At 37.0% G+C, this 27045-nt stretch overlaps 2 protein-coding genes across 8 annotated transcripts in view; both read right to left on the bottom strand.

The window, feature by feature from the left end:
* Positions 1-1305: 1305 nt before the first annotated feature.
* zgc:92664 (uncharacterized protein LOC436695 homolog) lies at positions 1306-6351 on the bottom strand. Of its 2 annotated transcripts, none has more exons than XM_040140306.1 (5): positions 6020-6351; positions 4877-4971; positions 3759-4003; positions 3167-3274; positions 1306-1897 (listed from the first exon to the last, which is right to left on the bottom strand). In XM_040140306.1, the coding sequence occupies exons 1-5, from the start codon at positions 6038-6040 to the stop codon at positions 1833-1835; spliced, it is 534 nt and encodes a 177-aa protein (XP_039996240.1). In that variant the 5' UTR covers positions 6041-6351; the 3' UTR covers positions 1306-1832. The 2 variants fall into 2 exon arrangements, with proteins under 2 accessions (XP_039996240.1, XP_039996241.1); XM_040140307.1 differs by having other exon boundaries at positions 3759-3985.
* A 9662-nt stretch (positions 6352-16013) lies between these two features.
* alox12 (arachidonate 12-lipoxygenase) overlaps positions 16014-27045 on the bottom strand; it is a 31118-nt gene continuing 20086 nt past the window's right edge. For all 6 annotated transcript variants that reach the window (XM_040141065.1, XM_040141068.1, XM_040141064.1 and 3 more), the window contains 12 exons: positions 26395-26476; positions 26163-26285; positions 25426-25532; positions 22684-22856; positions 22369-22512; positions 21485-21688; positions 20475-20561; positions 20056-20225; positions 18413-18534; positions 17749-17849; positions 17398-17568; positions 16014-16716 (listed from right to left, as the gene is read on the bottom strand). In XM_040141065.1, coding sequence (XP_039996999.1) covers positions 16537-16716; positions 17398-17568; positions 17749-17849; positions 18413-18534; positions 20056-20225; positions 20475-20561; positions 21485-21688; positions 22369-22512; positions 22684-22856; positions 25426-25532; positions 26163-26285; positions 26395-26476 — 1664 coding nt within the window. In that variant the 3' untranslated portion in view covers positions 16014-16536. The remainder of the gene's footprint in view (positions 16717-17397; positions 17569-17748; positions 17850-18412; positions 18535-20055; positions 20226-20474; positions 20562-21484; positions 21689-22368; positions 22513-22683; positions 22857-25425; positions 25533-26162; positions 26286-26394; positions 26477-27045) is intronic.

Below are 27045 nucleotides of genomic sequence, written 5' to 3'. Positions count from 1 at the left end.
TTACAGCAAAATATTGAAATATTTGCCACAATGGGTTGAGTTTAACTTGTCACTGTGTGGTTAGGAATACTCGAGTAAATATCCCGATTTATCAGCATCATTATCCAGCCTTCAATGCAATGCAGATTAGTCAAATCTAACTGTACTTGACAATAATCAATTAACAATAAAAGCAGACATGATGGATTACCAAACTCAAGCAAGTTATGCTGAATTTAATAGAAGCCAATGGCTGTCTCAAAAGGGAAAACAATAGCATTGCCAAATACAAAATGAAAATAGCTCTGCAGTAATGTCAAATATATACAACATTAAATGCTACAATAGGAAAAACCAGAGCCAGTTTGTATATAATATATTAACCAAAACAACAAACAAAACATTTGTAATGGCATTTCAAATTCCATAACTAATTTTTATATGAAAGTCTGGGATAAATATGTGTTATTGCTATTAGACCTCCAAATAGAAATATAGTAGGATAAGAACAACAATGATCTTATATTTTACTTCACTTTTACACAGATGGATTGATGTCACGATACTTAACCAAGTGAGTATTTTCAAACAGAACATTATGGTTATTGTGTTGTTACATGGTCATTCCTAAAGTACAGAATCCAAAAGAAGTAGTAATGCTGAAACCATTTTAACGCCTTTCATCCGAACATGACAACGAATGGTGCTCTAAATTAATTTTAGGCCCTTTAAATAGAGACTAATTAATCACAATATAAGGTCATCTGCAGATAATAAGTATTGTTTTTTCAAAGGAATAGTGTCACAATTTGGGATAGTATTCACCATCTTGCTGAGTTTGGAAGATGAATGTCAATCTCATGTCTGTGCATAGCTGGAGTCAAAACGAGATTGCACAGGGAAATGGCTAGGAGGTCGATGGTTTAGGATGCCATGCCTGGAGACTGTGCTGGTCTTCCATCATGTGAAGCCACTGTATAGTTCTTTTCCTCTAATGTTTTGGGTCATTATCTTGCTGTAGGATGAACCCCTAACCAACCAGTCTGTCTCCCTTGTGACTTGCCTTTTTCTCATCTTTCTGATAGCAATATACACTACTACTTCATGCAGTACAGTATTGTCCTAATAATGCATCAGAGGGTGTAGTAACAGTTTGTTCCAACACTGCCTTTGTACATAAAGAGGGTTTGTAAGTAATTAACAAAAGTTGGGGCATCTGTAGGAATTGTTTGAATTACCTTTCAAGGCTTTAATTTACTTCCATTGCTGCAGGAAATCTGTAAAATGACCAATTTCTTAATCCCTGTAAAAGGCCGGTTTTCTATAAAATTTGCATATTTTCTCAATTTTTGGTGACTTGAACTTTTTTTTTTTTTTACTCTGGGCCGTTCACCACATACCTTTGTACCATTTTAGGTTATTCCCTTGACTTGAACCATTAAATTTCAATAAAAACTGGAAAAATTGGGGTGTTCTAAAACTTTTGTTTTCCCCGCATCTGAAAGTATGAATCTTAGAACTTCACTGCATAAAGACTTGTCTTTTAAATTTTAGGACTTTTTAGGATGTTACTACAAAGCAAAAGTCAAAGATGAGGAGAGGAAATGGTATAAAATAACAATGTCTTGGAGTAAAAATGATCCAAACACATTTCTTAGAGTGTAAACAAGTCTCACAATAGTGCGACCACTTCGATAAGAGTCCTGCATGACCCAACACAATGTTCAATACTGCTATATTTACTCTAATGTGGGTAGTCAGAATCAAATGAAAAAAAAGATAAGTCTATTTTATGACAACTTATTTTCATAGTTTTGTCCATCATTTGTATAAAATTCACAGGAAGTTAAAGGTCAACGGGAGAGCAGAGGAAGGTCACTGGGATTCATGATAAGGCTGGAGTCAAGGTTGAGGTTATCTATGGAGACACACACACACACACACACAAAAAAATTGTACAGCTCCATTAAAGGTGAGTCAATTTATTCTGTACTTTTATTACTGTCCAAAAATCCAATGCAAAGACCAAAACTAACAATGTTTTAGTCCATTTTTCAGTACTTTCTGACTTCCCTACTCGGAGGCTCTTGGCCCCAAGCCCATTGGTTCCTATTGAAGACATAAATCTTTGAAAACATCTCACAAATATATAGCTCTTTTTTAAACAAGACTAATTTCCTAAAACATATCCACTGCAGTTTTTAACAATCATTAACGGGAGGAAATAGTGCATTTGTTGGGGTATATTTTCAGTGGCAAATTAATCCACATTTGGTGGTCTAGTGAGTATTTGGGGCATCAGTGTGTGGGACTGAATCAAAATAAACTAGTGTGTGTGTGTTCATGGTAATGAAGGAACATGTCCGGCCCGTGCAGCAGTGTGGCTCACCGATATGTTTTTAATAGATTTTGGACAACAATTGAGCTCTACGGCACAGAGGAATTAGATATATCAGACTTTGGACAGACACACAATACTTAAGTTGCATTCATTATTGGTTTGGCTCTGCACATGAAATTAGTTGACAAGAAAAATTTAGTGATAAAGTGAGCACTGATGTGTAAATAGATTATACTGTATGTTACAGCAAATATTAACATGCATAGACATGCACAGATTATGTCTGTTGAAAAACGGTATGCATCAGAATAATTTGAAAAATTCCATTACTACATAAGTCCACAAACAAGGACTTTAAGCCAAAGATGCCATTTTTAACAATGCTGCTTTTGACAGCGCTACACTTTTGCCCAACATCACAGTAAATATGGACAATTGTCATCTGATAGGTTAGGGGTGAGTGTCCTTTGACATTTTTTAATACAAGTGCTGACTAGCTGTGGGCAACTGTGTTACAGTACATACACCATACTTTTTTTGAAACCTTTGATAACGTTTTTTCTGTTTTTTTCTACCACACCCTTTTTTTTCATTGACTAAAAGAAGGCAAAGTTCTCAAACGCTAAATGTTCTCAAGCAGCTGTACAAGAACTTTAAAATCAGAAATTAATCACACAATAAATCAAGGAGATTATGACATTTGATGCCAACATTCAATACATGACAGTTTTCAATATTCATTGCATTTTGGTTGGTAGCAAATACATTCTTGTTGTTCCATACCCATCCCTACTCCCAATTCCTCATAAAAATCAACCCTATTGTGTAGTTGTTCAGGAACTTTACCTTGATCAAAGTTGTTGAGTTTTTTGGAGTTGGATCCCTCACCCAGTCCTTCAATGTCCACAAGGTCACTGTTGACATCTGAGTCATTCAGAGCACTGAGGGTTACATCTACAACACACACAAACATCAAATACCATTTAAGTTCAAATATAGTATCTTACATTTTACAAAGCTGAGCCACAGTACATGCTAGCAGTTAAACAAGTTGAAGCATGTTATTATTATCATAATTTTGAGATATGTAAATGTGATGATTGTGGAAATTGTGCGTGATGGAGCTCAATTACTGATCAAAACATTGCACAACATCGGTTAATAAAAATCATTATGGGAGTAAAAGAAATAGTGTGTGGATTCTACTACATTTTTTCCCTAATAGGTATGTGCATACCTCTTTTCTCAATAATCAAAACTTACAAATTATGTCAATACACAGTGGGGCAGTAATATAAAAAAAGGGATATTTATTCAATACATGTTTTTTTTTATTATAGGATGGACACAAAGATCAATCACTTCTTCATCAGGTTTGATGAAGAAGTGATTGGAATATTCACATACAAATATTTTCATGTAGTGCTGCTGGACTCACCTGCAGTCTTCTGTTTCTTCAGGGGAGGCTGGTTGGAGGGGGTACCCTGTAGTCCTGACGGCACATCAACCTGAGCTGTGGGCACAGAGATGATGGTTGGAGTTCCCTGTGTTGCCATTGCCACAGTAACAGTAGCTTTCTTCATGACCTTCTTAGGCCCGTCAGAGGAGGCGGGCAGAGCTCCGTCTTCATACAGCTTCCTCTTCACTGTGCTCTTCATCTGACCACTAGAGGGAAGATGGGAACTAAACTGACTTTATTTTATTTTATTTAGGTTAGGGTTCTTTGTACATTTGTCAAGATTTTGACTGACTGAATCTTTCAGTCTTTGTGCTAAACTAGTCTGCACACACTCACAGACTTATCTTTGCTGGGTGGCAATATCCAATCTACAAGCCAATTTTCAGGCCTTAAAACAAGCTCTATCTGATCTTAATCTGGCAGTAAATGCAAAAAAGACCAAATTCAATATGTATTGCCTTGGATGACTCACTAATTGGTGAGCGCCCCCCCCCATCACCTGATTCCTCTGGCCAATTTAAAAATTTGGACCATTGGCCATTCCTATACCTTCAATGGGTAGACATTAGAGAGTTGTAGAACTTTAAAGTTAACCTGGCTTTTATCCCATATTTTTTGTTTAGATTTTACTTAGCGCTGGTTCTATGTTGGTTTCCCTTTTTTACCCCTTCTCAATTTAATCCATAGCCTTTATTTGGAGTCTTGTAAGTTTAATATTTGTCTTACTGTTGGATTTTTGTTGGATTCCTGTGTACACAAGGTGACTATGCAGTGAATTGCTCTCTTTGGAGCACCCTGTATATATAAGGGCTGAATCAATTAATAAATAGTGAGGATATTTTGAGTATTTATTAATGTTTTGAATCTCTGTATTACTGCTAAATGTTTGTGATTTTCTCTATATCCCGGTGATGCGGCTGGAAACTGTCTTATGTTGACGGGAGCTTTGTGCCAGGTCCCCTGACTGCAGCCGCCAAAGCAGACGTCATCTACTTCATCACCACACCTGCAAACCTTCTGTTCAAATGGTCATTCGCCAGTAATGTATATAAGTATTTGTATTTGTGTTTGTGTTTGTGTGTGTGTGTGTGTGTTACCCTGCAGGACTGGAGTCTGTCACTGGATGAAGCTGCATGGTGAGCTCTCCTAGTTTGGTGAAGGCAGCTCCAGCTGCAGAGAAGATCTCCCCTACCTATCACACATAGACACGCACACGCACACACAGGGATTAAAAATGGTCTCAGCAACAGATGGTGTATCATTCAACAGGGGGTGGACATGAATACATGTACTCATTGTACATGTTTTCATATAATATAAATAGTTAGTGTGAGAGATGCACTACATGACCGAAATGTCGACAATATTATAATAATATGTAAGACACTTTAACAATCCACATGTGACAACTGAACCTGTAATACTGACAACATGGACATTAATGTCCTACAACAGCCCCTAGTCTTATGGTTTCAGGCTTTTCACCAGATGTTGGAACCTGACTACAGGGATTGTCACCCAGACATAAGAGCATTAGTGAGGTCCAAAAGTGATGTTGGGCGATATGGCCTGGCTCACAGTTGGTGATCCAGGTGATCCCAAAAGTGTCGGTTAGGGTTGCAGTCAGGGCTCTGTGCAGGCCAATCAAGTTCTTCCAATGGGAAAGCCATTTCTTTACTGAGCTGGCTTTGTGCACAGAGGCACTTTCATGTTGAAACAGGAAAGGACCAAATACGAACTACTGTCAGAGCTGGAAGCTCAACATTGTCTAAAATATTGTATGCCAGAGCATTAAGGTTTCTCTTCATCAGAATGAAGGGGTCAAGACTAAACCAGGAAAAACATGTGGGAAGGGGTGTCCATATACCTTTTTGCATATAGTGTATGAGTACGTTTTATGGTACTTATGACTGCAAAAAAAAAGATCAGATTTGAGAATTAATTAATAAATATTAATTAACACTGCATGGCCAACTGCAATATCCAAGTTGTTCAGTAAAATATGTAACAGTGTCTGCGAAGAATTTCAAGAATTCTCTGAATTTCCTGAATCCATCCCTTAATACTGACGTAATCTTAAAATTACAGATATTCTGCATAGGTCTCGCGAGCAGCATCGGGAAGCATTTTCAGGGGCTCGAGCGTTTGTGTACAAATAACAGGATAGTATTCAGACTGGGGCAACTTATTTCTACTGCGACAGACTACATCTCAGTGGTTGATATGTAAAAATAACTTACTTTAGTGGAAGCTGAGGTCATTTTGCTGTTCTCTGTGCTATCACGCAGTATATACTCTATGAGTAGGACTCAATGATGCCTTCAAGTTAAGGGAGCAGCTGCTAAGATGCTAACAGTGTAGCTAAGTAGCATTTGGTGCTCCTCCTGATGTACAGGAACAGCTAGAAATTGACTGCTCCGTCGCTTTTAGTCTCGGTACCTGGAAGAGTCCAGCATTTGAACAGATAGGCGCATAGTGCGACAAAAGTTTTATCTACGATTAAATTACATCACCACTGGAGAGAAACAGGTCACGTCGCCCACTGAATATAACTAGAAGGTTGCTGCTGCTTTCAAAGTCTCCTCGTAATCTCCTTGTTCAGGAATAGATTTTATCGTGCCCTATGCTTGATACATTTACGTTCATATTACAGTAGAACGTAGTCGTGGGCTTTGGGCTTTCTCTTTTTAAGTATTTATTGAAAGCAACTGCACAATAAAACTACAGAGAGAAAAATGTATACATGTATAAGAAAAAAGGAAACGTAGTCATAATTAAAGCATAACATTACAAAAATTAATTTGGTTATACGGATAATGCAGGGGGATGTTTGCATTCAGTAGAAGTAAATTTATATTTATGGAGAGGGATGTGGGTGTGAGGGAAAGACGTACATTCAAGAATTTTAAATCGGTAATCTTATAGGTTTAAAAAAAAACTTTGGGATTTTTTAATTTAATTTAATTTATTTATTTATCTAATTATTTGGAGTTTGTGCCCCCAAAACATTTGAAATTTCAGGGCTTTCAACTCCTTACGCAGCATAGTGACATCTGGTGGTTGGCAGAAATTATAGCAGTCATTCAAGTTTTACATTTTACATATGCGTGAAAAAAAAATCTGAGATAATTTAATCTGTTATATTATACTACAATGTAAATAACTTTATTGCCCAATAACTTTATTATGATACATTTGTCTTCGACTATGCCTTCATGGAATAAAACATTAAGATATGGGAAATTGGAAACAACAATATATGAAACAACGTAAAAGTACTGATATGTAAACCATGAGTGCTCTCCACTAAGCAAAAGCAAGCAAAATAAAAACAGAGCACTACCAATATTTTATGGCCATACTGTGTTATATAGTAGACTATATGTTTCAAATCAAAAATAAAAAAACACACCTGTACAGACGGGTGACAAATCAAAGGAAAAACGAACATAACGGTGTTGGGCCGCCACAAGCTGCCACAGCAGCTTCCATGCGCCTTGGCATAGGTTCTACAATGCTTTTCTTGTTTTGATGATGGTGGTGAAGAGCTCTGTCTTTTCAGGTTTTTCAGGCTGGGAAATCCAAAAAACTTAAAAACTTAAAACTTACTGAAAAAGATTTTTATTGATATGACAAGTTTAAATCAAACTATACAGCTTCTTGATAATATAGAATAGCACCAGCTAGAAATCAGTTTGGGTTTCAACCTTCTCATATTGTACCGAGAGACTTTTTCTTTATCCAATATGAAGACAGGTTCACTGGAGTTTTCAGTCTCCTTTATATTTATTCAATACATGCAAATCAAAAATGACACAACAGAAAAAAGAACAGGATGATTTTGCATTGTTTCCTTGTCAAAATTACTTTTCTAAAATTATGATCTAATTTGTTAGATAATCACAGTTCCTTAGATGCAATGGAAACAAAAACAGTTATTTATAGTTTCAAGTTTAGTTCCTGTGTGTATGTCTTCTGTTTCCATCATTCCTGGAACTTTTTTGGTCAAAAATGCTATACACCTTTAGACAGTATTAAAAAATGGTTGCTGCATAATCAATCTCGTGTAACCCAGATAGACAGATAGAACATAAAGATGGGTTGTATTCATCCAGGCCTGCATGGGCTTGTCAAGTAAGCTATTTTATGTTAGATGAAGCACAAAACATAAAGTACACTGGTATCGGTTTCTATGTTGTTCCACCATGAGTCTCCAGAACAGCTGTGTGGTCCATGTCATAAATTCTCCAAGTGTGTGGAACTCTGCTGGAGGGATTCTGTACTTCATATGGGCTATTTTTTTTTTTTTTTTACAATCAATCAACCTGCCTGGATTATTTCATCTGAAATCAGACAAATGTGGCTTGGTTAAATCTGGCATATTTGAAGCAAACTGCATTGTGTATGCATCTGAAGTGAAATGTCACATTTTCTAGACTTGTTGCATGGAACTTGCTGAATTTCACCACTGTCATTTACCACTTTGTCAGCAGTTCAAGGGCAACTTCCTGGTAATACATGTTTTTACAGCATAATATGAACCAGACTTAATGCACCATTGTAATTACGTTACACCAGAAAGAAGGGAACCTTTGGCCTTCTCCAGGAGATGCACCTTTGAGACCCTGATCTTTTAAACTTACTTACAACTTAAACACATGACAACAACAATGCGTTTTAAACCTACACATTTAAAGACACCAGACAGAGCTGAGCAACAGCAACTAAAGAAACAATTGTATCATTTTCCGTTTTGTTGTCTGTGTGGGCTGAAGACTTTTGTATTTCCGACAGGACAGGAACGCAACGTAGTATCACGTTGAGCACGGCCATTGAAAGGAAAGTCATGTGATTCAAGACACCAAGGTCACATGATTTTTATCATGTCTACATGAAAACAATTTATATTAAATGTTTTGCTAAAACTTCTCAAAAATGATACACTGTTATTACAATAGTGTAATGGAAACATTTTCATCCTAAAATACGTATTTGTGTTTGATTTACATTGAATAAAATATATAAAAGTATTAATATTTAAATAAAATTCTTGGTTTTATATTTGATATTTAAATCAGTAATCTAACTTTTTCTAAACTTAAAGTAACTCTTTTAACATCCCGGAAACTTCCGGTACTCAATCCCAGTCACCTGACTGAAAAGTGACAGAAGTTTGAACAGTTAACAGTCAACTCAGAACAGCTCGAGTTATCTCATATTCTTTCCTTATAGAACGTTAATAATGCGTGGACTGATTTGTGGGCCTTAATGCGCCGCGTGTGGGATTGTATAGAACACGTGGGGGGCTATAATGTTGGTGTGTGTGACTCTTTGCTGTCATTTCCTTTTTTTTTTAAATTCTCGGTAATCATACCTTCGTTTTTGATAGACTAGTCCAGATATACTATGACCCAACCCTACGTAAATCGTGTCCGAAGAAGACAACAAGGATTCTTGTAAAGAGTTTATGAGTTTTATTTCAGCTCTCACTGATGTAAATGGAGTATACAAAATACTATAATACGATTCAGCAGGAACACAGACACCATAAAGATGAATCAACACCTCCCTAAAGCAGTTTTTAGCTAAAACTGAATTATTGCAGGGCTGTTGAGTCAGAATGCATTCGTTTTCACCAAATGACCCTAACCTGTCAATGTACAGTTTGTAACGACGTTGAAACTAAAGAGCATCTTTTACACCTGTGATTTCAATCAAAGGCTTATGGCAGCCCGCCAAAAATGTAATTCCTGGATTTCAGTATCGTGTTTTTTGCCAACAAAAAAGCGATATACTTGGTTTTCTAAATTCCATTTACATTAATGTAGATTTTTTTTAAAAGTTATTCCAAACACTTCAGGTTTTAAAATAAAAACAACATTTTTTTCTCATTTTATTACATTTTTTTTATTTAAGTGTTTTGTTTTACTTATATTTTATTTGGACTTATTTTGAAGGTTACTCCTTGGATTCTTGCCAGTATAAAATTATATACTATACTGATTTTATATTGTAGATAAATTTTACTTTAAAAATGCCAGTTTCATAAGATCAATTTAGTGCTATGAAATATTACATTTTGTATATGGACAAGTATCAAGGAAAAATTTGAATTGGTTTTTGTACTCAGATTCAGAATTTTAAAATGAGGAAAAACAACAAAAAGAAAATAACATTCTGCATTCACTAAATTAATGTTTTCTGATAAGACTTGTTTATGTCAATAGACTGCTATTTTTTAAAGAAACTGACTTTGTGTTTTTAAGAAAATGGCTCAAAACTATAGTTGCAATGAAATGGTTTTGATATTATTTGGTACACAAGGCTCACATCTTTGTAAACCATATTATGAGAACTTACTGTGAACCAATATTTGACATGAAATTAGTTTAAATAAATAAATTTGTTGAAGAAGACTCCTTTTGTTTTCACAATATTTAATCATATCTGGTGTTCATATGTCTAGCCTAAAACATGATTACCAATTTTACAAAAATATTGATTTAATTGAATCTTAGTTCAGTATCTTAACTTTCAATTAAATCTACAGTTGGAGTTAACATAGCAAAACCCATTAACCCTGCCATGTTGACTGTAGGACCCATGGTTTAACTGCCTCTTCTCTCTCAGGCAATGCTGGGGAATTTTCCTTCAGCCTTGCTGATTGAAGATGTACCTGTGAAAGATGAAGACATCCACCAAGAGTAAGGGTTTTATTGTCACACTTCACTCAAAATCTCTGCCTGTACAGCTGCACCAAGTCTTGATAAGTACTGTATATGGAAATTGCAGTATAGAAATGCCGACCTAGGTTTAAGGTCATTTAGAAACTGTGCCACAGACATAGTTTTTCCACCAGAGAGCACCGACAAGTAGATTTTTACACTGTTAAATGTCCTGCTCAGTATATGGGATCTGTATCAAGATTGATTGTTCGTGGTATGTGTTTTTGTTTAAAAAAGAAATCAGCTGTTATATTGTTATTGTTTTCTTTAAAACTGTCAACTATGGATACCAGTATTGTCTTCAGAAATCCAGTACTGGTCGAGGTATATTTTATAAGTGGTAGGTATAGTTGATGGTATATATTGGACACTCAAGTGTCCAATATGAGCCTAGTGCTCCGTGTCCTTAAGCAGTCGTACCAGCTGCAGGTGAGCTGTTCTGTTAATAAGAATCAACACTTGTATTTCTATTTTCTGCTTCAGAAAAAAAGTTGCTAACACCATGGAATGATTTTTATTTGGGTGTAGAAACTTAATTTTAAGTTCATATAAAGAATGGTTTGATTGGGAATCAAGTCATGGTGACTTACAATTATGGGGAAAAGAAGGAGTACGCTTTATATATTTGTTCTGTACAGTTTGTGTTGTGGTTTTCCAAGGTCCAGGATTTTCACACCAGCTTTACTATAGCTCCCCTTGACATCACTACCATAGCAGCATTAGTAGCATCTTCACAGCTCTTAATAACATCACTGTTGCTCTATTGTAGTTATCACTATCAATCACTAGTGATTGCACTAATAACTACTAATAAATCTGAATTACTTCATTAAACTTCTACTGTAGTACTCAGTAACATCGCTAAAGTTCTTCTCTAACTCTGAGACATCATTAGTGCTCTAATGTAGATCTCAGTTACTGTACATCACTACAGTTCTATTGTAGCTCACAGTGACATCGCTTATTCTACCAAACATTTACAGTTTTTTATTCAACAAATTTAACAAGCAAAAAACAGTACATAGCATGTCAGGCACAAAGCAAGTACAGAAGGTCACAACACAATATAGGAGTGCTGATAACATTGAGAAAAGAATATTTATAAAATAAGGGGTAAAAAAAAAATAAATCAATGAAAAGAAAAACAAATACAATTAAGATAAGTCAAAAGTTAAATAAAGTATAAGAAAGGCATCTGATTTAACCTCCAGGGTTTCCTCAAATATATTTCTGCAATATTTTAAAAACCTTTTGCTCTTTTTTATTGTTTATAAGACCAAGAGAATTAAACAGTGAGTTTAGCTCAATCAAGAAAAGAGAGAGCTGGGAAAGTAAAAGCTTAATTTTATTAATTAAAAATGTTCCCAATTAGTTAGTTAACTAAATTATTCATATTATTGTAATAGTAATAACTCCGAAGGTGCCAGGAACCTATTGTTTTTGTAAAGATTATTATTTGGCCCGAGTACCGACCATTACAAGGACCCTGTTGAAACTGCTATGTTTATTAGGGCCCAAGGACCGAGTGGTGTGAAGGCCCTATTGTAATCCTAAGGATTGTTATTATTATATTAATTATTTTTATTATTGTTTGCTGTCTTTAAATGCAAAAATTAGGTGCTTTGGATGCTTGAAAACTCATGAAATTGGCAAACACATCAGACTTGGTAAAGATAGATACCTGATTTGGGTCTTGGGAGTGGGTGTGGCAAGGTGTACAAAGTAGCGCCCCCCCCATAGATTTCAAAACAAAAGCCCCCACCTTTTGCTTTCACTTACATGTGCCAAATTAGTTAGGCTTGTGTATCATGGCAAGTCTTTAAAAAGGCCTCTTGGAGCCATACGCTAAGACCCACAGGAAGTTGTGAATTTTAATGTGAAATTTTAATGTGTTTTTTTTTTTTTTTTTCAGGGGTCATACTTGAACAAACTCCTTCTAGAGAATTGATCCGATCGACTTCAAATGTAGTCAGTACAATCTAAAGACCTGCATAATGCTAAATTGCGAAGCTTTCGAGTTTTTCTGCAGAGGTGTGTCCATGGCGTTGAATTTTCATGCTTCACCAGGAAAAAGGAAGTGTTTTGTAACTAGACTGTACAATGGTCCAACCTGCCCCAAACTTCAGATGTTTGATTCCCAGCCTGAAGATTTCTACATGCAAATATTGAGTTACAGTCATAGCGCCACCTACTAGTACCAGGAAATTATATGTTTTATATTACTTCTCGTAGCGGGTTTACCGCATCCACCTCAAATTTGGTCAAAAAAGCCTTAAGACCTTGATGATGCTTTATTGTGAAGATTGTGAGTTTTCATTGAACACTGTTCCCCTGCCAGTGTGGCGAATTTTGATGTTTTGTCATAAATACAGAAACTGTTGTAACTCAAATCCACGTCATCAGATCTTTCCCAAACTTCATGTTTGATAAGAGTCCCGGCCTAAAGACATCTACAGCCAAAATTGAATCATAGTAATAGTACCACTCACTGGCAACAGGAAGTAATCCTTGTGTGACGATCATCATTTTATCTACAGTAAAGTACAATTGATAAACATCAACATGTTTGGTGCATGTTCTCTAGCACCACATTCTGGACACATAAATTAACACAAAATGTGCAATACGTCATGTCCACTGCCACGCAGATTGAAATCATATGTGGTTGATCCAATCTTAAGACCTTTGTGTTGCTTAATTGCATCCTGCTAGCTCCCCCAATGTGCACGATGGTGCAAGGGCCCGATCAATGCTGCTTGCAGCTTTAACTATTATTATTATTATTACCCAAAATGAATCGCATTTTTAAGGGGCTAAAGGTGCTTGAAATCTCATGAAACTTTGCACAAAAGTCAAACATGTTGAAAATATACATATTTTATGGGTTTTTCCCTACAAAATTTCAACAAAGTAGCTCTCGCGCAACTTTCAGTTGCACTCATAGCACCATCTACTGGCAACGGGAAATTACGTGTTTTATTCTTTGATGTACTACTCCTAGCAGGTTGACCAGATCCACCTCAAAAAGGGTCAGAAACTCTTTAATTCTTTGATGATGCTTTATGGTGAAAATTGAGTTTTCTTTGAATGGCGTTTCCCTGGAGGTGCAGCAAATTTCGATTTTTGACATGAAAACAGAAACTGTTGTAACTTGAATCCTCATCATCAGATCTTCCCCAATTTTCACATTTTTAATAAGAGTTCCACCCTGAAGATATCTGCAGGACAATATTGAACCATAGTAAAAGCGCCACCTTCTGGCAATAGGAAGTAAGCCTTGTAATATGCAATGCAATATTATAATAATATTATATATATAATGAATAATTTAATGCTCAGCCCTAATGCAAATAAATACAGGCAATACTGTCAAAACTACATTCGTCTAAGACTGAAATCATACAAGTTAAGGTCAAAAGTCCAAATAAGCCTGAGATTGAGCGCCAGACCAAGGCCAACAAACGGTCCAAACTTTAACAGAAACACAATACTTTTTAAGCTTGTTATTTCAGAATTAAAATAACATAACCTAAATAAAAAAATCAACAAATCACTTAATACAATACACTTGTTTTAAACATTCAGGATTAGGAAATCATCAGCAATATAGCAAACAAAGTCTGGTAATTTTCCTCCAAATCCAGGCGACCACATGGTTCATGCTGCCATCAGCTACATCACGACAAATTACAGCTCATAATCATAAAGGACTTTGCCTGTTAGGACATTGTCACCTTTCCTAGACAGAGTATAAATGCTTAAAATGCTAATTTTTCTATCATAGCCTACTAAGGCTTTCCTATCATACATACACGTTTCTGTAAGCCTCACCTCTTACGCTGAATCTCAGCTAACCCAAAATATACACTGTACAAAAAATAAATCCAAAATCAGATTACACAAATAATTACATGCAGAAACCTTTCACTGATAATGATAATGATAACTGATAATCTGCTCTTAAACTCCCATCATATCTTTCATCACACTACAAGGCCATAAAATAGGGTTGCATCAAGTTTAAAATAATAAGCTGATCATCACAATAGAGGAAATAGAGGAAACATTACATAGTCAGTTTGGGGTCTGTAACACACATACACACAAACACTCTCTCTCTCTCTCTCTTTCTCTCTCTCTACTCATTTTATGTCTATATTTTTTATTTCACTATATGAAAGCATTTTTTTTGTTGTTGTTTATTTACTTTGGATATTTAGGTGGTTGCATAATTTGCATGTTGCTTTGACGATGCTGTCCGCCAGGTCAGGGCTCACCTCCAGTGGCCTTTCATAAACCCTGAAACGTTTGTTCAGAATTCTGAAAACATTTTTTGATATGCGACACAAGAGTCGGAGAAGATACAGCTTCATGGGAAAGGCCTCGTCTGCCACGATAACAAGATTGACCTTCCCCAATTCAGGTGCAGACGGGAGTTCCAAATGGGGTGAAACATCCAGTGTTCCATGATGGGGGGCCCAGTGCAAAATCTGCGAATATGCCTTCATTGCTATTCCCAACATAACTCCCCACATATATGGCAAAGAAACGATAATCCGCATCCACTAATGCTAGGAGGAGAACAGTACAAAAAGGTACTTTTATGATATAAATAAAGGGAAACAGTGTTTGCAGGGGCCTCAATTCTGACATGCATCCCATCCAGAGCTCCAAGGCAATTAGGGAAGTTCCATCGCTCACTGAACCTCCTTGCCATATACTTCCAGAACACCTCTGTTCGAGCTGGCATGTATATGTAAGTTGCAGGTAGATTTGGTCACAGTTCTTCCTCACAATCTTCCCCATGATGCTGATGCCCAACCTAAAACTGCTGACAATGGTGGGGTATGTAGTGCAGAGATATGTAAAATCATACAAAGATTGTTATACCAAATTATTTGATGAACAAATGTTTGCATATATTTGCAACAAGCTTAATAAATTGATGGAAGAATTTAAAGGAATCTCAAGAAGGTGTAAAGACTGTTCATGCACGAACTAGACAATGAGGCAGCTCTGCCATTATGCATGACTGGAACTACTGGGCACAGCCTTGAAACACAAAAACTGTCAGCTCTGGCAGAAAAATGTGATAGACTGATCACAAGATAACTATTGACCATGATCCTGTATGTATGTTGCAGATTTTTGAGTGTGTGCTTTTCCAACGGCACAGTTTGGATTGCCTATTAAACTCATGAGGAGTGTGTGTGTGTGTGTGTGTGTGTGTGTGTGTGTGTGTGTGTGTGTGTGTGTGTGTGTGTGTGTGTGTGTGTGTGTGTGTGTCCCTATCTTAGACATACTCCCAGCCACTGTTCAGTCATCAGTTGGGAAACATGGACAGCTTTGAGTGTTTCAGTGTGAGATGTGTAGATGCTTGCAGGCTGTAATGTTTTCGTGTGAAAATGAAAATATTAGCTATATAATAAAATAAAGATTGCACTTAAAAAAACAATACAAGTATAGTTTGATATAACATATTATTTTTTTTGTCACAATGAATGTAATAACAATTTTTTTTAAAGGGCTAGGTGTAGGTTTGCTATTGCTACATAGCTAATGTTAGCATTAACATCTGTTAAGTCTAGAAGAAACATTGTGAATTCGGGATCAAACTTTATGTAATTACTCGCCAAGAGCTGTTTCCAGTGTTGGAAAACAATGCCAATGTTAACTCTTGTTTTGCTGCTATTTCTAGCACGCTAACCAGTTAGCCCCAGCCCAACCAGCCCATCTCGTCACTTTCTGATCAGCAAGTCACTTTAGCATCCAATCTGCCCTCAGTCGATCATGAGAGGATGAGGAAGTAGTGCTGCTCAGAGGGTAATACACCCTCTAACCTCTTGTAAAACAAAAACCAATGATGGCTGAAGCTCTTGGCAAGCTACCATCACCCCCACCACCTACCAGCAAAACAAACCACGTTCGGCAGAGAAAATTTACTAGTAGACCATTTCAACAATGATCAATAGAAAAAATAATTTAATGTTAAAATAAAAACAGATCTTGCATGGAGTAGTCTATTAGTATTTCTATATAGTGATGCTGTTTTCTATGCGGCTGGGCAGGAGGAAAAGGTACTGCAACTCCAGTCCTTTATTCTGACTCCAGATGTGGCTCTCGATCTCCTTCAGCTCTGTTCTGAACCTATCAATCAGCTCCACAGCCTGCCCCTCAGTGAAGTGCTGCTCTGTGTACTGGCCCAAAGGAATCTAGGCAGAAGAAAGAAGGGGGCTGCTGAAGAAAGAGGAACTAAGTTGGGTGGTGTAACATGATCGCTGTCGAGTCAAGTCAACAGCTCTACAGACCTAATACAGGATAACTGAAAGGTTTTTTTCAAACATCGATGATACAATTTAAAATATAAATACAGTACAGATTATGTTATTCAATTTATTAAAATAAAATTTTGGCTTCACATAATGTACAATAATGTTCATGAATATGTGCTGTCGGTGATGAGACTGAAAAATAGAAGATTCCTGGATGTAAAGCGAAGCCTGTCTCAAGGCTATGCACATACACATAGAGCTGGAGAGTTCTACGAGTATGTGCATAGCCTCCAACAGGCTTCGCTATTTGTTTTCCCCTTTGAGGCTCCGCCTAAGCACCCGAGACAGATATTTGCACTCACCACCCAATTAGGAGGAGGCAATCACATGTAATGTTGTGGAGGCAGAAATCTCAGTTGTCTGAAAACCTGGACGAATTAAACCAGAACTGTCTGCCAGAATAAATACCACCAGAGGGAAATGGGAAAATATGTTTTTTTCCATTATTTGAGTGAATAAACCATTTAATTTATCAGTCATGCCAGCTTATCAAATTAGAAATTGGAGTCCTCATTTAACGTATAATCCATTACCATACAAACCAGACAGAGGTGGACTCACAGCATCTGGTTGTGCTCTCCCCAGATGCCATGTGATAGCCATCTGCAGACAGGATTGGCTGACATCAGGAAGAGTGGCCATGATCATCTCCATGGTAACAGCATCCTTGTCTGTTGGTGGAGGTTGTCTCATGGTGCAAGGGGTGTTGGGGACCCAGGCACACCAGTCAAACTAAAAAATAAAAATAAATAAAAAAACAGGCAGGGAGAATGCTGAATGGTGACAGGCCAATCCCTTCCTGAATTCAAAACATTCAAGTTCATTCACGATGTTGTGAAAGTTAGTGCAATAGACAGTGGAGTTTAAAACATCAACAGTAAGCTAGAGGCTAGGTGTTTGAGTGTTCAGCACCTGTCCATTGTTTGTAGCAGCGTGCTGGGCTGTACTGGTGAAGATGGCCACTGCCAGCAGGGTGGAAAGTTCCTCTCTGGTGCTGAACTTACTGGGCAGACCTGAAATATATCCATCATCAAGTGGAAGATACACATGCTGTATATGCAATATATCATCTCTTCTCCTAACAACACTTTATATAAATGGATTCATGCGATGTTTGTCAAACCTCTCCCGTATGCAGTTGCAGTTGTTTTTTAATATTTTAGCCCTGCTACAGGCTTAACATAAAGACTAGAAGTGGTCCCTCCTAGTTCCACAACATAACTCCCCCTTAAACACAAATTCTTTTACATTTCTGTATTTGTACAGATTAAGCAAATGAGATACATCATGTTAATTAGTGAGCCTGTTGGTAGGTGAATTTTTGAACTTTGGACAGGGCCAGACTAGCTATGTCCCCCTATTTAAGGTCTTAAGCTAACCACATGCTGACATGCCAGATCTTTAATTAACACAGGCATTAGAATATCTATCTAAACCTGTCACTCTCAGAAAGAGAGCAAAGAAAAGTATTTCCCCAAATGCTGACCTATTCTTTTTTAAAGGTTTTACATGACTGCAAGAATGCTTGATCTGTGTTAAGTGTTAAGGATGAAAATGCAGGATACTAATTACTCACCAAAGTCGGGAAGCTCTGTGAAGCCCTCTTGTGATATGTCTTTTATCCAGGCTTGAAGCTCCAGGTCTTCCTGCACATCATGGTCTGACTGGTAGTACAAGCTTACCATACCCAAGACAAAACTGAAGGAAGAGTTGTGTACATTAGTTAGTATTCATAGTAAGAGACAAAGCTGGTGTCTCAGTGGTGTCCAAGACAGATATACTGACCCAGTAATTTTGTTATTGCTCAATGATAACCCTTTCTCCAGCGCTCAGTCACAATACTAAATAAAATTTCAATGTTTTTTTATAGGAAGGTAACCAGCTCTGTATAAAACTAACTATGCAGCCTTATAAGGCTTTCATTAACTCTTACCACTAAATTATACTTATTACTGGCTTTGCAGCCACTTTCCACATGGTTTTACAGCAGTGTGGTTGTATCCTGGAGGCTAATTACGGAGAAATTAGGCACAGAGTTGTGCAACGACCCTATTGAAACTATGTTTATTATTATTATTATTACTATTATTTATTCTTCTCCCTCAAACTGAATCACATTTTTGAGGGACTAAAAGTACTTGAAAATTCATGAAACTTTGCACATGCGTCAAATATTTTATGGGTCTTGTGAAGGGGTGTTGCGAAATGCCCCCCCCTCACAAAATTTCAACGAAATAGCTCTTTTGTTCAGTCTAATGTAGAGACCTTTGCGATGCCAGATAGCGAAGATTTTGAGTTTTTGTTGAACAGCGTGTCAGTGGCAGCATTGCGAATTTTGATGTTTCACCATGAAACAGGAAGTTGTTGCAACTCAAATATACATTGTCCAATCTGCCCCAAACTTTACATGTATGATAAGACTGGCCTAAGGACATCTACATGCTAATACTCAGATATAGTCATAGTGCCACCTACTGGTAACTGGAAATTACATGTTTTATACTTTGATGTACTCCTCCTAGGCTATTGACCATATCCACTTTGAACATGGTCAGAAAATACTCAAGACCTTGATGATGCTTTATTGTGAAAATTGTGAGTTTTCAATGAACAGCTTTGTCCTGCTGGCATACAAAATTTTGATGTTTCGCCATGAAACAGGAAGTTGCTGTTAAGGGGGTAAGGATGCTCGTAAACTCACGTAAACCTGGTACATGTCAGAAGTTGCAGAAGTTGTAACTCAGACAGACATTGTCCAATCTGCCTAGAACTCCACAATTGAAAAGAGTCCTGGCCTGAGAACATCTACAGAAAGTTATAGTCATAGTGCCACCTAAGGGCAATAGGAAATTACACATTTTATGCTTCGATGTACTCCTCCTACAGGTTAACCAAATCCACCTCAAATGCTGTTGGAAAAGCTTTAAAACCTGATGAGGCTTTATATATAATTAAGGCACAGATCTGATATTCAGGTGTATGATGCTCCTTGGGGTTGTCCTCTTTCCACAGAAATGTTTCACAAAATGTTGGGCAGGATCAACCATAGAAAGGATAAGGATATCTGGCATATTCCATTTAATTCAGGAATATATTACATTACGGAAGATAAAGATGCTCTCAGTTTGCTTTTTCTTGGTCTTTTTCAGAATCTTTCAGCAGCAGTGTCCTGCCAGCTGAGCATGGTGTGTTAGTATGAACTTGGTGTGTGCTGTCTACCTGTGTATGGCCTCCCACAGCATTAAACTGTGTTCTCTGTAGAAATAGTTTGGGAGCTGGGACACTTCTCTGTCAGTAAAATCATTGCAGGGCTGGAGGGAGCGGTAAGTCAGCATCTTGTACTCCCTCTGAGCAAGAATCAACAGACCATCACCACCTGTAGACACAACCTTCACACAAACATGATCATCACCACAATGATGACAATCATCATTATAAGGATCAATAGATTGTTTAACACAGCTAGTGAGTGTATTTTTAATTTCTTTTATACAACACATCCAAGATTAATAATGTGACTATGATGAGGTTGAGGTCCTGGTAACTGTAATAGTCCCAGGCAAGGTATATCAAGCCAACATTAAATAAGTTCAAACATCCAAAATCCCAATCAAATGTCCTGTTTCAGAGTGACAAACCCGTTTAAAGATGCCATTAGCAGAGATGAGCTGAGTGCGCCCCCTACAGTTGATCTCTAGAGTGTAGCGCAGATGAGGGGCCAGGAGCTACAGCAGGGAGGGTTAGGAAGATATAGAAAACTGTTCAGGGTACAACATGACTGTATTAGCCACAGCATGTAAAACTACCTTCAATTCTGAAATAAAAGCCTGATTCTCACATAATGACCGAGTCTCAAATAATAGCATAAACAACTGAACTCTTGTTAAACAGGGACCATGAAAACAGTGGAGGATTGAAATAACTGGATATAATAAGTGACATAGTGAATTCAGTATAATGTACAATTCCTCAGCAATAATTACATTACCGCAACAACACAATCATGTAGCTTTCTCCTTTTAATATAAATACTTCCGTCAACTAATTATTTCCAATTGCCTCTACTTTACCATTTTTTGGATAATTATTAAGCTATCATCAGTAAAACTCCTGCAAATGATTCAAATTAAAAGCCTGCCACTGAAGGGAGGGATAATGTCTTATAGACACTGGAAGTCTTTTAAATGTGAAACATCTGTGCAGGAAATGTTGAGTCTCATTGACAGTAGCTTAACAGCTAAAAAAATTACAAAGTGGAAAACTGGAAATAATATATCAACAATATTTTGTTAAAAAGAGAAAATGTTTCCAGTAGAGTTGTGAGTATGACATGACTCTGTTGATATGTTATTATGGAATTAGTGCTGTTGAGACGCACATTATTCCAACCACAGAACAGGGAAAATTTGAATAAAGGCATGCCTCCAAGATAAGATTGTATCAAATAAAGGTCAGGTTCTGTCTGCATTTGAAGTAAATTAAGGCCTTGGCAAATTTGGGGATTTATTATGGTGGTGTGACATTGACCATATAATGTAAACTTACAGTCATTCTCTACTGTATCCCAAGAATTGTATACAGTTATGGATTAAATTTTCTAACTGAAAACTACAGTTCTGAATAATATATGACTTATATGGTTGTTTACCTTATATATAGGGTGTACAGCAGGCAGCTGTCTCAGAGTTGCCACACAAAACACCTCTATCACCAAGTGAGTCCTGAGTAGGTGTGACAGCAGCTGGAAAACCTGAAACTCAGAGTGACGCACCCACATCTTAGCCAATAGCCAGGCCAAAGGTGGGTCTCTGGGCAGGAATATGGGCGTATCCAGGCCTGGAGTCTGCTCTATCTGAGGACAAGGAGGGGAAACTATTACACTGAATCCTATTCCACTATAAAAGGGAACTTGAACATAACATATACAAAACCTCCCAGGCCATATGAAGTTCAGATATTAGTCACCAGTTTTGTTTCCACTCTAGTGTAGTACCAGTGACCTAGGAAAATGCATCATTTGATAAAAGAAGTTACAGCTAAACAGCCTTTCTTTGATGTTCATTCAATATTATCAGCGTCCATCCAGTCTTGTTAGATATTAACATTCAGTGTTTTCATACCTCTATTTTAGGTTTACATTCAATATTCTTATGTTGTCATTAAATACATTTATATTTTTATAAAATGTTTTCAGTTTTACTTTTCACGTTTACTTTTAATATTCTTAGATTTTCATAAATATGTCCTATGTTTACATTCTTTATTCATTTTTTATAAACCTGTCTCGTATTTACAGTCATTATGCTTAGATTTTTATAGTTTTTTCAAATTTACAGTCATTATACTACATTCAATGGTCACAGGTTTTCATTTAAAATTATTGGGTTTTTTATTCAATAATTTTAAAATTTATTAAATTTTCCTAGATTTAAACTCTGCATGAGTTATTGTGTGCATGCACATCAGTTACATGTTGAGTTAATTCAGTATTTCCATACCACTCTATGGGCATGATAGGTGTGAATGATATACCTGTATAGCAATAGGTATGAGACCTTCATCTGGGTGTTGGTACAGGAGACAGAGCGGAGCAGCAATGTATTGAGGTCTAGCCTTGATTGTGTTGGTGGGAATCCCATCCATGATGGCATAGTCTAACAAGTAGATATTCCCTGCCTGGACAGGAGAGAAGAATAAAATAAGAAGAATTAAGGACATGGAGGAAGGAGAGAGTATGAGATAACTGAACAATTTTGAGCCATAAATTAGACAGTTTTGCAGTTGTAAAAATTGGGGTGTCATTAAAGCCTGTATAGACTGTAAAGACAGATATAATGCATTTCCCACCTTGAGTTCTATGTCCAGGTTGGTCCTGGGAGCCATGGAGCTCTGTACCATGTCTGACATGACAGGGAAGTTCTCCGGCAGCTTCTTGCATCTGTGGATCATCCGTGGGTTGGAGCCATTCAAACACTGGTAGCCAAAGAACCAGTCCTCCTTCCAGTGCTCCATACAGTACTCTGAGTCAAACACACATACATTGGGTGAAAAATCAACTCTGGACATTTGTCTCATTCTAAGATAAATGTGTATAAACTACTGTACATGCTCGTCAAGTTGAAACAGCCTGTTATATTAACAAAGATAACTATTTTGTTAGCATTGAACAACTACACCACCCCTGAGGCTTAAATACAATGTTTATGTCTAAAACTCATATTACAGCTTTAAAGAGAGTTGTAATAGATAGGCATTTAGGCATTCTTTTATGGAAGATTTAAAATACCTAAATAAAAAATAAAGAAATAAAGTGAAATTCAAAACACATTGTTGTATACACTCACCAACCACTTCATTAGGAAAACCAGACTAATAATGGGTGGGGCCTCCCTTTACTCCCTTTAGAGCAGCTTAAATTCTTCACAGAATGGATTCCACAAGATGTTGGAAACATTCCTTTGAGATTCTGCTCCATGTTGACATGATTGCATAACATAATTTCTACAGATTTGTCAGATGCACATTCATGCTGCTAATCTCCCATTCTACCAAATCCCAAAGGTGTTTTTTTGGATTCAAATCTGGTGACTTGGGAGGACACTGAACTCATTGTCATATTAATGAAACCAGTTTAAGATGACATTTCCTTTATTATAATATAATACTTCCAGCATTATAATGCCGGAATCAGCCAGTAGAAGAAAGTTTTCACCATAATGGGATGCACATCGTCAGCACCAATACTCAGATAGACTGTGGCAATTAAACCATGAACAAGTATTAATGGACCCAAAAGTGTGCCAAGAAAGCATTCCCCACACCATTACACCACCACCTGCCTGGTCTGTTGACACAAGGCCGGTTAGCTCCATGGATTCTTGCTGTTGTCACCAAATTCTGACCTTACCATCTGTGTGCCTCAGCAGAACTCCAGATTCATCAGACCAGGCTATGTTTTTCCGGTCTTCAACTGTTCAGTTTTGGCAAGCCTGTGCCTACTGCAGCCTCAGATTTCTGTTCTTGGCTGACAGGAGTCTCCTGCTGTTGTAGCCCATCCGCCTCAATGTTCGACATATTGTGCATTCTGAGATGCTTTTCTGCTCGCCACAGTTGTGAGTGGTTTTCTGAGTTACCATAGCCTTTCTTTCTGCTCCAACCAGTCTGGCCATTGTCCTCTGACCTCTCTCATCAACAAGGTGTTTCCATCTGCAGAACTGCTGCTCATTGGATGTTTTTTTGTTTTGGCACCATTTGGAGTAAACTCTAGAGTTTTTGATACGGATCAACAGTATCAGGAATGATCAAAGCATGTTTGATGTGACCATTTAACCTGACCTGTATCTGCATGATTTTATGCATTGCACTGCTGCCACGTGAATGGCTGAATGGATAATTGCATGAATAAGCAGGTTTAGAGGTGTTCCTAATAAAGTGCTTGGTGAGTGTATATTTCCCTTTTATGTATGCATTTATTGTGTCATAATGAAATGAAAAACATATGTTACATGTAAATTATTTTGTTTTTTGATCTGTGACTGCAAACCCCTTACTGCCCCCATGATCATGCTCAACACCCACTGCAATTATTAGTATTACATTTAGTCTGATTATTATTATTATTAGTCTTATTATAATTATTAGTTTTATTATGAGTCTCATTATTATTATACATCTTCATTTGGCTTAAGATAACCTCTGTTGTGATTTGGCGCTATATAAATAAAATTGAATTGAATTGAAATAATAATGGATGACCCTATTTGTCAGATATCTGAACAGAAAATACTGGACCACAAATTCAAAAGGATTGCTGTGACACATACAGTCACTTTCCAATTTATTAAGTAACTTAGATAAAATGAATCCAGTATAATATAACATATATACTGGGTTATACTGAGAGGTGGTTCCTAATATTTTGTCCATCCCATTTATATGAATTATTGTTGACAATATATTAGGAACACCTCTCAGTATAACCCCAGTACAGTTCAACAGCACCACAAATTACAGCCTCCAAAATGACAATTAAAATAAATCCACATCCTCTTTAACAGATTCAAGAAAAACTGAAATTTATAGTCCTCATTAAGGGAGGATTTATTGCAGGGTTGTTGTATTATATTGCGTTAGTTTTATCTAGGTGTACCTATTAAATTGGGAAGTGAGTATAGATTAATTGACTTGACTTAAAACTTAAAATGGGTATGGCATGGATTTATTTCATCACTGGAAAAATATGCAGTTAAGAAAACTACTTACAAATGTTTTTTTTGCATCAGTAATGAAAATATTTGAAATGATTTAACATTAGTTTAAGTAATTTTCTCTCTCATACATGGCAGTTAAAGGAAACAGAAAACATACAACTGACGAATAACAACATTAGATGACGCATGGTGTAAGGTTACTTTGATTTATTTTTATTTATGCATTTTAAACCTGATGATTAATAAAAGGACTATGTATTTGTGTAAATTGAACATTTGGCATTCCTTTTGCAATATATATTTGAGTGTGTATCAGGAAAATGCCCAGACCTTAAGTTTTTAAAGTTTTGTGAGGAGTATGTTGTGTATATTTACCCACCAGCTATGGGGCTTCTCAGCTTCCAGAAGATCCGTTTGAAATCATCCAGGTCATTCCAGGACTTCCCAAACCTGATGGCTAACTTTTTCAGAGACAACTCCACCAAGCTGATGAGAGGAAATGATGCATGTGCACCTGGCATTCATCACATTGCCAGGATACATATCTGATGATACAGTGACATTGTGAGAACTCATCTCTCATCTGGAGTTGTAAAAGATGGCTTTTTGCCATCCTTTACAACTTTATCCATTTATCTATTTATTTTAGGATTCAGAGTTGGATTGGGTATCCAGAAACAATTGAAAGTTTATAAGAATTGAAGATTAGTGTGTATGTGTGTGTGTGTGTGTGTGTGTGTGTGTGTGTGTGTGTGTGTGTGTGTGTGTGTGTGTGTGGCCCAGGTATAACTCATGTTGTGGGGACCTAAATCTGTTCAAACAGTCACATAATGGGGACTTGTCTTCCTTATGGGGACAAATCACTAAATTTTAAGGTGAAGACATGTTTTAAGGTTGGGGTAAGATTAGGTTTAGGGTAGAGTTAGGGTTAGGGTTAGGGTTAGGCAAGTACTATTTATGGTTTAGGTTAGAGTAAGTCTCCAGGAAATGAATAAGTCCGGAGTAAGTCTCCAGGCAATTAATTCATTGTTATGTCCTCTGAAATTGATGTAATGTCCTCTGAAGTCAGACATGACTGTGTGTATGTGTGTGTGTATGTGTTTGTGCACCACGTACGCATAGTGTAAGGAATGTTCAAAGTCACTCTTCTTCTCATTTTCAAAGCGGACGTCTTGGGGTAAATCTGCTTCTGTTTTAGCGTCAATACATCTGGGAATCCCTGGAGCCCATGTTACCCATCTGAGACAGAAACACAGAGTATAATAGAAATAATAATAAATAATACTTTTTAAAACATCCACTCTGGGAAGTGAGGCTCTATCTTCGTGTTGCTGTGTTGTTGTCGGACCTGTAAATCTTCTGTCTCTCCTGCAGCTCTGTCTTCCTGTGTGCCAGCAGCTGAGCTGAGGAGTCGTCCCTCAGTGTCTTAGCTAAAGACACAGGAAAGTGCACCTTTACCAACAGATCAGACATACAAGGGCTAATGCTCACTGCCCCAAGGTTTTAGGGGGTTGGGGTTGCAGAGAGAAGGGGTAGAGGTAAAAAAGGCCCCTTCTCGCAAATTGAGAAAGTTGTGGTTGCTTATTTTGCCTTGTGAATGAGGTGGGGGTCTTATGGCAATACTGTAATCAGCCAGAAAAAAAAAAAAAAAAAAAACAGTCATTGGTAAATTTTTGTGTCTATTCTAAAGCAGACTGTACTGATTGACTGTTGGAAATTTAGGGTTTTTGTCATTTTTTTTATATGGAAAACTACAAGGAAAATTGTCTTGCAGATACAAACGCAGATTGCAAAAACTTTTTTTTTTTTAATTACTATGAAGTTACAGTTATTTTAATGAGAAAATAGTAGGAAATAGCCTTAGTTTTTAACTTCAGCTTTCTTTTATTTTCTTAAATTAATAAAGTTATACTGTACCTCAGTTTAGAAAAAAGTTTTCTTCTGGTGGCCTCTGTTTCCTCTATGACCTCTCTGATTAATGCCATAGAGAAAATATAAG

This window comes from Xiphias gladius, chromosome 12, assembly GCF_016859285.1.
Source record: "Xiphias gladius isolate SHS-SW01 ecotype Sanya breed wild chromosome 12, ASM1685928v1, whole genome shotgun sequence".
Classification (NCBI taxonomy): Eukaryota; Metazoa; Chordata; class Actinopteri; order Istiophoriformes; family Xiphiidae; genus Xiphias; species Xiphias gladius.
The sequence above is the reverse complement of the archived record's forward strand: the minus strand, read 5'-3'. Positions and strand labels throughout refer to the sequence as shown.